This window comes from Scaptodrosophila lebanonensis, unplaced genomic scaffold (assembly GCF_003285725.1).
Source record: "Scaptodrosophila lebanonensis strain 11010-0011.00,11010-0021.00 unplaced genomic scaffold, SlebRS2 tig00000053-arrow-pilon, whole genome shotgun sequence".
Taxonomy (NCBI): Eukaryota; Metazoa; Arthropoda; class Insecta; order Diptera; family Drosophilidae; genus Scaptodrosophila; species Scaptodrosophila lebanonensis.
The window spans coordinates 8128990-8140564 of record NW_022060548.1 but is presented as its reverse complement, the minus strand read 5'-3'; the positions used below and the strand labels follow the sequence as shown (position 1 = coordinate 8140564).

The 11575-nt window shown below is 36.3% G+C and overlaps 2 protein-coding genes across 3 annotated transcripts; one reads left to right on the top strand and one right to left on the bottom strand.

The window, feature by feature from the left end:
- Positions 1–8885: 8885 nt before the first annotated feature.
- LOC115624060 (stromal cell-derived factor 2) lies at positions 8886–9923 on the bottom strand. 2 transcript variants are annotated; one of them, XM_030518644.1, is made up of 2 exons: positions 9756–9923; positions 8886–9623 (listed from the first exon to the last, which is right to left on the bottom strand). In XM_030518644.1, the coding sequence occupies exons 1-2, from the start codon at positions 9814–9816 to the stop codon at positions 9031–9033; spliced, it is 654 nt and encodes a 217-aa protein (XP_030374504.1). In that variant the 5' UTR covers positions 9817–9923; the 3' UTR covers positions 8886–9030. The 2 variants fall into 2 exon arrangements, with proteins under 2 accessions (XP_030374504.1, XP_030374505.1); XM_030518645.1 differs by having other exon boundaries at positions 8886–9620.
- A 102-nt stretch (positions 9924–10025) lies between these two features.
- On the top strand, positions 10026–11565 carry LOC115623480 (uncharacterized protein CG1161). The gene is made up of 5 exons (XM_030517849.1): positions 10026–10167; positions 10309–10481; positions 10549–10657; positions 10726–10851; positions 11148–11565. The coding sequence occupies exons 1-5, from the start codon at positions 10099–10101 to the stop codon at positions 11304–11306; spliced, it is 636 nt and encodes a 211-aa protein (XP_030373709.1). The 5' UTR covers positions 10026–10098; the 3' UTR covers positions 11307–11565.
- The last annotated feature ends 10 nt before the right edge of the window (positions 11566–11575 follow it).

The following is an 11575-nucleotide window of genomic DNA, read 5'->3' as shown; positions in this document are numbered from 1 at the left end:
TTTATATTAATACTATTTATTTTACTAGACATATTATTTATAAATTTTTTCCCTTAACTCAAAACATTTATTCGTATATTTTTGTATGTGCTTACAGTTCTATTTGCCGACTTACAAATTACAAAATTATAATACTAATATTAAATTTTTCTTTTGGAGGCCTAATGCAAAGTACTAACCCTCCAAAAATAAATATTTCTGCTGATGCCAATTTGTGAAACATGAGTATACATATATAAATATATTATAAAATAATTCATTTTTTCGTGTGTGCTATTTATTGACTTTAATTAATAAACAACTGGGTTTCGTGTTTATGCATTACTTAAGAGTTCGTTCCTTTAAAAATATTGCCTACTTTCAAGCGTCGTTTGTGTTTAACAGCCGGCGGCTCATTAACAGCGCGCTGTAAACTTCAAAACCGCACTTCATCATAAAACTGCTATTACTCTCCTGTTCCTGCTTATATGTATGTATGTATGTATGTATGTATGTACTTATAAACTTTCACTATCAGAATGTATATGTACATCAATTTGTTGTTGTGGCCTGCCTGCTGCTCGTTTTCAATTAAAATGCCTGCTGTTGTTGTCAATTTGTAATTGTTGTAGTCTCACACACACACACACACACACACACACACACACACACACACACACACACACACACACACACACACACACACACACACACACACATCAAGCTCTGCAAACAATGCGCAAACTCGCTCCGAGTCAGAGCGTCAAACTTTATGTTTGCTCATGCTGTTTTTGTTGTTATTGTACCTTTTGTGTTGTCGTTTTTATTGCTGTTGTTATTGTTATTGCTGGCAGCAGGCTTTTTTTTTGCCATTTTGGGAGGCTTGTTTTCGGTTTTCAATGTTAAGTGCGTGAGAGCGACGACAACGACGACGCCGACGTCGTTGAGAGACGAGAAAGACGGGAGGTGCGGGTAAAGCAATGCCTGCATGTTCAGACAGCGGTCGCTGTGCGTCTAATTCCCAAGTGGTTGGGCGATTTCAATGCAAATGGGTCTGCCCGCCTACGCACAAGCAGATGATTGAGCGCGCCCATCGCCAGGCCTCGGCCTCAAACACACACACATACACACACAAACACATACATACAAATAAACGAACATACATACGAGTATGCATGTATGCAGGGAATCGCTGTATCGCAATTATTTATTAATTATTCCTTAAGATTTTGCCCACACCCAACACTTTCAGCCACAACTGTTGTACAGTACTTGCAATTAATTTAATGCCACTTGCCCATGAAAAGCATTTTCCATTTTCCATTGGCTGACTTCGCTTTGTGTGCGAGTGTGCGAGTGCTTGTGTTTTTTGTTAACGCCGCGAAGCTTCATTAAGTTTTGTAAATTGAAACAGCTGTTTTGTGTTGCCCCAATTTTCCCGCCTTCGTTGTCTATGCTTCGAAACTTCCCTTCTCAATGCTTTTGTGTTCTTTTTTCTTTTTCTTTTTCAATTTCATTTCGATGTTGTGCGTGGGCGTGCGCTTGGCTGCGTTCCCTGCCCTCTACCCTCCACCTATCCCTGACAGGATGTCTTTCTCAAGTGACTGATGCGAAGCCTCAAGCGGTGCGTGTGGCATGTGTTATGTAACTGTTTGCTGTTTATGATTGAATTTTTGCTTGGCCTCGCACTATTTAGTTGCCATTTTTGTGGCTGCCATGTTTATTATCATCCCAATGTGTGTGTGTGTGTGTTTCCGTGTGCGTGTGTGTTAATTGAAAATTGTTTGATTTAGTCAGCATTGGTTTGCTTAAAAGTGAGGCTACTGAGTAAGCTTGGAATGTGTAGCTGCCTGTTGGAAACATTCAGAAGAAGGTGTGGCGAACCTCATAAAATATATGTGAGTCTATATACATATATGTACATGTGTATATATATAGCGCTATACATATGTATTCCCTTCTGCCTGACTGTAACAAAGAAGAGAAAAGACAAGTTAAGATATTTAGAGAGCTAATAACAAGATAGCTTTAGCAAAAAAGCACACTTCAGATTTCTAGTGTAGATGACAACCTGCGTCACAACAGATCTCTACCCATCAAATGTGTAAAAACACGTCATATTGATACGCTATATATAACATATCTACCTATGAAATGTCTACAAGTATGCTCTCCATGTGTAAAAAGTCTACTCTTTTTAAATGAACCTATCAGATCCCTACCCTTTTAATTTGTAATAACGAAACCATTACATATCAACATGTGAGAATCCTTCACTTTAACAACCAATAAAAAAGAAAACAAAAAAAGAAAATAAGGAAGCGAAAGCGTACTCACATCTTCAATGCTCGTGGCGGAGTGTGGAAGGGCTTAAAGGCAATTTCACGTTTATTTATTACAAAATTTCAGTGAAGCTCATTGAATTTTTCATTAGTCTCCCAAAAACTTAAGTAAATTATCTTAACAGCAGCTTTTACAAGTTACATGATTATTTGATTGCCCCCATGGCAAGTTTTTATAAGAAGAACCAAAGGCTAATCAATTATTATAAGTATACACCATACACAAAAATATACGAAGCCGGATGAAAGGCTTTTCTTCTCTTGTGCTTGTTTTTTAATCTGCAGGACAAATAACAGATTTAATGATAACCAAAAGGTATTCTTATCGAACTTAGCTATATCTTATCGTAAGATTGTTCAGGTTAACTGTTTCCTACTAAGAAGAAGCGGAAAATGTTCACATTTAATCTAAATGGACAAATAAAATTATCATTGTAGGCTGGAGATCTTTCTGGCATGTAAGTGATTTGTTTTAATAATTAATAATAAATATTTATCAACATTGTGTAGCCTGATTAGAAAGAAAACGTGATTTGTTTTAATAATTAATAATAAATATTTATCAACATTGTGTAGCCTGATTAGAAAGAAAACGTGATTTGTTTTAATAATTAATAATAAATATTTATCAACATTGTGTAGCCTGATTAGAAAGAAAACTTTTGTATACAATGCTAATTGAAGTATTAAATGTGCATTAGCAAAAAATTAAATGCCACAAAATACCGAAATTGATAATAACAATTATTTCCATCGAATTTATTGCATAACATTAGCACGTCACTGACATTATAAAAAATTCAATAAATTTGCGTGGCCCACAAATCGTTATTAAAATTGCAATAATTGGACCAAAACTATTTAAACTTTTCAGCCATGGCTCAATTAAAATGAAAACCAAACTCACAGCTTTCGGCTTTCAGACTTTTCACGCTAATTAGAGGCCACTATTGACCGACATCTATATTTGTATTTAAATACATAAAAACGTTTATAATATATGTACAATTGGAACATATATCGCAATTAGTTCTGAAATAAAAGTGCCAATTTGCATTGCAAAATAATTAATAAAATTGTGCACGAGAGCGTGAAAAGCAAATGCATCGACCATGCCACATAATGAGTGAATAAATATATTATACGACTATAGCATACATTCTTCCGCTTTGGCGCAAAACAAAGCGTTGCTGGCGCGCCTGAAAGCAGGCAGCAGTGCTTGCTCTCACTCAAATGTGTTTTCCAAAATTTTACGCGAATTTAAGCGAATTACTATGTTATACCCTCTATTGGGAATATATTTCAAGGGCTTCACCGTTGCTTGCCATACAGGTTTATTAAAGGGTGATCATTTAACGGACTGACCCTAGAACTTTTTGATTGAAAAATAATAACTCTGTTTTAAAAAACGTCTTTAAAAATTTTTAAAAACAACACTTTTAAAATCTTTTCAAACTTCTTCTTTTTATTATTTTTATGATTATTCTAAGATTGTAGCAGAAAAATTAAATCATAGCGATTATAGAAGGAAAGCTATCCGGAAGGCCTTTATTAGATAATATTTATTAGATAATATTATAATATGATTAGATTTCTTCTACATTGGCTTTCCTAGCTTATAATGTTTTTTAAAATAATTTTTACATATTGTTTTCCTATATCCTATAAAACTAGAAATTTGGAATATAAATAAATTTACAGGCATACTTTGGTTTAGGAAGAAACTGTTTAATCAATTTGTTGTCCAATGTCGGAAGGTTTAACAACACATACATCACAACTACTCCTTCCCATAAAATCTAAAGGTATCCTTCCTTCCCTCAGTACTTTCTATTGAAAGCAATTAAATTTCCTATTAACAGTATTTTTTGACTTCCACACTATTTCCATCTTTCAGGAAATATAATTATTAAGTTTTGTAAAGTAGTAAAAAATAATGTTTTAAGTTTTGTCCTTCGATTCTTCACATTTGTTTGCAAGGGCTCTCCTTATGTTTGCAAATATGCACTCGTGCGTTTAAACATTTAAATACACACGCTTGCATACACACACACACTCATACACGCACACCCAAATATGTGCATAATGGGCATTACACAATATTGTTGTGGGCAACCAAACGAAAGCGAAATGTGCGCACACACAACGAACGTTCAAACATTCAAACACTTTGTGGCAAGACGAAGAAGTACATCTCTCCTTCGTTCAGTCAGTCAGTCAGTCAGTCAGTTAGTCAGTCAAGCCAGCAGTCTCTCAGTTTGTACATTAAGTATTAGGCGGGCTCTGCTGCGTTTTAAAGCATTTCGCTAGCTGTCGAAACGAGGGTGGGGCTTAGGGGCGTTGTTGCTGATAAACAAGAATCGATAAAGCCAAACGAGGCGCGAGATGTTTGGCCGTGAGTTTGTCGTTTTTTGTTTGACACTCACACACCCACCCACCACACACACACACACACACACACACACACACACACATACACACACACACACATATACGCACATACTTGAAAGTGGCGCTGGTATGGAGCCAAGGAGGTTCTGAGCCATTGGCTGCCTGCCTGCCTATAAGCGTATTTATTTATACACCTAACAAAAATATGTGGAATTATGCTTAGAAATTTGTCAGTAAAAAATCTGTATCAAGTACATCTTGATTTAAGAGTGTTTTAATTTCGTATCGCCTCAACATTTCTTTGTTACATTAATGGCAAGTTCAGGCACTTACCACTGGGGAATTATTATCCAAAATAGTGAATAAATGCGAGTAATTAGTTTAAAATCTCGAATACTGAGAACGTGCTCCGTTTATTACCTCTTTTAGTTTCTTCCTCTTCCGATTATGTACCTAATTAATCCGTTGGGCTCTTTTGAGAATGAGATTAATGTTGTTTTTTTTTCGACCTAATGTTTTTATACTCTGTACATGAAATGTACAAGAGTATATTAGGTTTGCGGGAGCTGAAAAATGTAACAGGCAGAAGGAGGCGTGGCAGACCCCACAAAGTATATATATTCTTGATCAGCATGACGAGACGAGTCGATCTAGCCCTGTCTGTCTGTCTGTCCGTCTGTCCGTCTGTCCGTCCGTATGAACACCTAGATCTCAGAGACTATAAGAGATAGAGACACCAAATTTTGCACGAAGATGCGTTATGTGTGTATTCTATACGAGTTTGTTTTATTTTTTTGATTTTCCCCCCCACTTCCCCCCTATGGGGGTTTTCCCGATTTTCCATTCGTATAATCGCCTATATCTCGGAGACTATAAGACCTAGGAACACCAAATTTTAGTCCCAGATGCCTTATGTGAATACGCAGAAAATGTATATTTTGGAATTCCCCTCCCTCCCCCCTCTACCCCGCAAATCGTAACTCCCGTAATTCTTGGAATTTCGAACTAAAATTTTGGAAATACCCCCAGTTAGTTATTATGTGTCCGTATGCCAAATTTCATTATGATAGACCGATTTAACAAGAAGTTATAGCCATAAATATATTTGCTGATGCAGCGCTGCTGCAGCGCTGCTCAAGCGCTGCCCGCGGCTGTTGTTGATGTTGCTGTTTGGTTGACTGCGAAAATGCTTACACAGACACGAATAGATGCGCATAGGCATACATACACTCACACAGACGCAATTGCTATGTAAATGTGCAATTATACACCCTTTACGTGAGTTCGAATACCGAGAGAGGTAAAATCGATCAAATTTTTTTTTTTATTTTCTTAATTTTTTTTTTATTTTCTATAATTATTGTAAACATATGTACAGAGTATTTCAAAGTCGGGACACCCGACTTTAGCTTTTTTACTTGTTATATTTATATTTCTTGCCTAAAATTTTAAGTATAGATGGAAAACCAATTTGTTAGATTTCGCCTGAACTTTAGACCTCCCCTTTGTTTTACAGTGTATGGGTGTCTGTATGTAAACAACAATACAAAAGGATACATTGCCGTTGTTATTGTTGTTGTTGCTGTACGCATAACAATGCTAAACATCCCCATCACCTGCCCATCTGAGCTAGTTATAAAAGGGAAAGCATGTGTGCGTTCGAATTCAGGAGAGATAATAGTAAATCAATAAACCCACAACGGAAATTATCAACACCTGTTAAAGATAATTGGCGTAAAATTAAATTATACGTACAAGTATGTACTATACATGCAGACATATGTACGTACATACATATATATCTGGATGCCTGCAAGTCTTGAATGGGCCTCTAAATAATTTATAAACACTTTTTCGGCTAATTGGCTATGAACTCAAAGTTATAGTTGAAATGATAAAAACAAAAATATTTTTCAAAGAGGTATAGCATCCCTAAAAATCCTAAATTAAACCTATATTGCAATAATTATGTACATTTCCAAAAAATATGTATTTTGAATGAACTATCCACAGATATTACAGAAAAATCAAATTATTGTCCCTACATTAGACATTTTATAATTCTTCAAATTCAGAAACTTTTTTTTACAAAAAATACATACCTATATTATTGTTGTAATTTATTATGATCAAGCCAAGGAAATAGCAGTACTGGAATCAGATAATGACTATAGAACTAAAGGTATTTAAAAAGCCAAAATTAATTCAGAATAACGCTATTCACAGATCTCTTCTTAATACATATTACTAAATTTTTTACCTGGATATTTCTGTTCATACTCTGTCGGTTTGACCTTAAAAGGATTGGCTTTGAAGCCACAATAAGAACATCTAAAGAGAAGTTTAGGGATTGCAATGATTTTATCCAAGAATTTTCCGCAAGGAACAAATTGTTTTAAAATAAAGTTCTTACATTTTTCAGATTTGAAAATTCAGGTTTCATTTATTTTAATTTTTTGCAAATTTTAATTTCATTTTGGTTTGTATAGAAAAATATTACAATATTTAGAGTAGCAGGGCTGAGCGAAGGGAAATTTTGGACCTGTTGTTAAATATCAAAATGTGGGAATTTACAAAACGTCTGGTGGAAACTCATAATTATAAAAAGCTCCTGAGGATCAGTGGAATAAAAAGAGAAGTTTTTTCTCCATGCGAAAGATGATACTGCACGCAAATAAAAGGAAAATAAATATCAAAAATAGACATCATAGGTTATTGTTGTTTTTGTTTATGCTAAAATGGTTACAAGGACAACACGATTATGTTTATACGTGCATGTGTGAGTGTGTTGGGCTTGGCAGGGGCGCGGTCTGGTTTGTTTTCATTTGACCTTACGAAATATAAACAGACTTTTGCATTTGCAAAGACTGTTACTGTTTCAAACAGGCAGTCAGGGACGGCGAGAGGAGGCGGACAGGATGAATAGACAAAGCATCGACAATGTTAAACAAAAGGAGGGCCCGGAAAAGATAATGACTGCGTGGCGTGGTTGGGATGAATGGCAAAGGCGAATTGTAAATAACTATAGTAGCTATAGTCGGCAAAGCGATGCAAAATATTGCGCACATCTTTAAATCGAAATTATGCAGATATTTTTATTTGATTTTTAAAAACATATGTAAATATATACAAGTAGGCTATGATCTATTTTCTACTTTTTATATACAACATCAATTTCAATTAGCAAGCCTGCCAAACGCTTTAAACAATTAACAAGCTTAGCGGTGCTTCTCCAGACAATAAACCATTAACCATAAATTTCAACAAACTCGCTGAGTAAGTCATTAAAAAACAACAATTGGTCCAAACAGCTGCCAGCGGGTACAAAAAAAAACTTGTTTAAATATTTAAATAGGTTTTAGGCAACTACTTGCTAGTAATGCCACAGTAAATGTGCATAGCTGATTAAATAATAAACGAATAAAAAGTGAATTATATAAACATGAGTAACAAAAACAAAAAACAACAAATTTATGAACTTAAATTGAAAGTAATTTATCAATTAAAGTGGGACTTACAAATGTTTTAAATGTATCTGTTTGCTTTTAAATATGTTTGCACGCACACTCATAACGCACAATATAAATTGTTAATTAATACAGCTGAAAAATTACAATATTTTCAGCGATTTAATAATTTGACAGAAGAAAACGCGCGCACAACGCAAAAGAACGCGAGCAACTGACAGAGCAGGCCGGTTACACTATTCAACAAAGTGCAAGTAATTTTTGTGCGTACTAACAAAAAATTGTGGCATATAACTGTATGTTAAAAATGAATTTATATATCGTTTTTATTTAAATGATTTCGCGTTATTAAAATAATATTACTTCTTGATTATTTATTGCCATTAAAGAAATAACATATTTGATGAGCGATTTTAACTTAACTATCGTTAGTTTAAATCCTTCTATAAACGATTTGCTAGATTTTCTTTTATTAAAGTAAACAATTGCACTACTTTTAAAAAGCTTTAAACAAATATGCCAATATTTTTAGAAGATATGCATCGAAATGCTTTTTGTTTTAAAAATTTGCTGCTTAGTGATTAAATTGTAGTGCTGAAAAACGCAACAGCCACATTTTAGCTAACACACAAACCCAACTAAAAAACGGGTAACTGTTTCAAGCACTTGACTTATTTTTGGTGTTGTAAAGAGAGCCAATTGTAGCTACCGGTACACAAACAAAAACGATGTTAAGTTTATTGTGACATTGTTGGCGCTTCAACAGTTAAATTGGCTTTGAAAATCAATTACAGTCATTTAAATTTAACTAAATTTACAATTTAAAATTCTAATAGTATAGTGGGATCAATCTACAGCTCTGTGTGGGTTGATGCCTCATGCGTCGGCTCCTTCTCTTTGGGCACAATGTACAGGCCTTCCGATGGGGTCCAGCGTGTGCCATGCTGTGGATTATGTAAACCGACAATTTCCATCTGACCCGAAATAGGTCGGCCATACGAACGGCCCGACATGCCTAGATACGCCCCAGTGTCCACATGACGGAAGCGTACGTGTGCGTCGCGCATCCAACTATCATTGGAGCAGACGACCTCCCAGTGGTCTCCAGTATCGCCCAGGCCAGCTTCACCATAAGCGGAGACTTCCTGTTCGCCAGACAGTGGCGATGAAAAGTGATGTGAATGCAGATTTTTTTTTGTGGTTAAATGCTCCAGACGAATGGTAGAACCACATGCGATGGGCTCGCCACGTTCGCACAGCTTGTTTGTCTGTGCCTTTACCACCCAATGGCTGTTCACATCCTCCTTTTGCTCCACGCCAGTCACCGATTGCTGCCCCGAACCCGATCCATATTTCACATCATGCGAGTGCAGTCGATAGGCATAGTCCGAGTTCAGCAATTTCAATATGGAGCCACAGGTCACAAAATTGGTTTTGTCAGCTGCTGAAACAAAGTAATTATAATTGTTATGATTTTTATCAGTCCAGTTCCATGAGTTTTTGGGGGCGGCAAATGAACGCAATGGCCAGAGCCACGGCCAATCACAGAAGCCCACATATATACACATATACGTACCATTGTTGCAACTCAGACAGCTGAGCAGCGCCAGCCCCATGAGCAGCAGTGTTTGTAGCATCTTAGGTAATTGCTTTGTATGTTATCACTTAAAATAAGTTAAATTCAAAAATTAATCGCAATTTCTTGCCAAAAAAACTAAATTGTCTATGCGGCAAGAGAGCACACGCAAACAAATGATTTTGACAGCGCAGTTGTGTAGTGTTGTAAGCCGGGAGTAATTGTTGTCAGTAATTACAATTTGGGTTGGGCAGCACTGTTCAACGCAGCAGCTGGGCAGCATTGCAAAATTAATCTGCTACAGCAAAAATTAAGTGAAAAAATTGATCTAAAACAAAAATTAATGGCACATAAGCGTTTGTTCATCTACGCTGCATTACTGGCGATATGTTATTTAATTGGCGTGACATGGGTAAGTGTACGGAGTGCAATAAACGCAATTGCGTAGCTATATTAACAAGACGATTATATGTATATTATCATATGTACATATGTATGTACATACATATGATGCATGCCTTTGTCAACAACTACTAAAAAATTAATAACATAGGCTGAGACTGCGACACAACCGCTGGTGCACAGCAATACCAGCATCAGTGAAGCAAATGCGCCGGCAGATGCCAAAGCGGTCACTCCAGCACCGTCTTTCGCATCAAAGGTCATCGGAAGTACGACGGCTACCACAGCCACAAAAAATGGGACCGCAGCAGCTACGCCGGAGTGGTAAGTACGCCGATATATACAGCTAACTGGATAGATCCAATAACTCCCTATCTATATATGTACGCAGTGAATGCGCGGGCGCCTTGCTGCCGCGTGTGGATGGCAATGGCAAGGAGCTTCCAATATGTCCCGAATGTAAATGTTCGCACGTAGCACGCAACACCACTCTGATAAAGGTTAATTATGCAGTTATCATAAAAGAAGCTTGGCTTAGCTGTCTTATACTTCCTAAATGTTTTTGCAGGTCGTTGTCATTATTGTGATTTGGATCATATCCATTTTAGTAATATATATGCTGTTCCTGATGTGTTTGGACCCATTGCTGAATAAACGCGTCAAAGCCAATTATCAGGAGCACACCAATGAAGATGTACATATGAAAAATTCTAAATATGCAGGCATACAATATAGCTTACTAGTCGCAACCACAGCAGATGACGATCATAATGATTATCATGATGATGAACAGAGCTAGTTGGCAATAAAGATGACACCATTTTTATACTCAGCACATAATTTATGCAACAATTTTTGTTTCATTTTTTGTTAAGTTTTCTAACAACACATACACACCCATACACACATTGCAGGCCTTACTAACACCGCTTTGTGGGAATGAGCTTTATAATTTTTCTAATATATATCATATTTACCATTTGCTCACAGGACGAACCTTCGCCACCAATGCCATCGGGGTCAAACAATCAGGAACTGAGCGCTCGTGCCAATGTCTTGAACCGTGTCGGCCACCAGCAGGATAAATGGAAGAGACAAGTGCGCGAACAACGGCGTCACATCTACGATCGCCACACCATGCTGAATTGAACAAAAACGGAATGGGGGCCTGGCGGGCGACTTAAGCAAAGCAAAATGTATTCCAACAATTCTTCTATGTTATCAATGTATCTGTATACCCTTTCTCATTATTTGTATAATTTATATCCTTAACTGCTGGAGAAGACAAATGCGATTGCCTCGGCTTAAAAGATAGTAACTACCGGTGACCAAAAAATATTTTTGGTAAACACAAAATGTATTTTTACTTTTAGTCCAAATTGTAATTTAAATAAAAAATTTAAACAAAGGATAAAGTG

Excerpts from the sequence above, each read along its gene's own strand:
- LOC115624060 (XM_030518644.1), bottom strand. The coding sequence starts at position 9,816 with ATGCTACAAACACTGCTGCTCATGGGGCTGGCGCTGCTCAGCTGTCTG. Across the intron at positions 9,624-9,755 it reads CTGTCTGAGTTGCAACAATG|CAGCTGACAAAACCAATTTT; the intron begins GTACGTATATGT and ends ACTTTGTTTCAG.
- LOC115623480 (XM_030517849.1), top strand. The coding sequence starts at position 10,099 with ATGGCACATAAGCGTTTGTTCATCTACGCTGCATTACTGGCGATATGT. Across the intron at positions 10,168-10,308 it reads ATTTAATTGGCGTGACATGG|GCTGAGACTGCGACACAACC; the intron begins GTAAGTGTACGG and ends TTAATAACATAG. Across the intron at positions 10,852-11,147 it reads AGGAGCACACCAATGAAGAT|GACGAACCTTCGCCACCAAT; the intron begins GTACATATGAAA and ends ATTTGCTCACAG.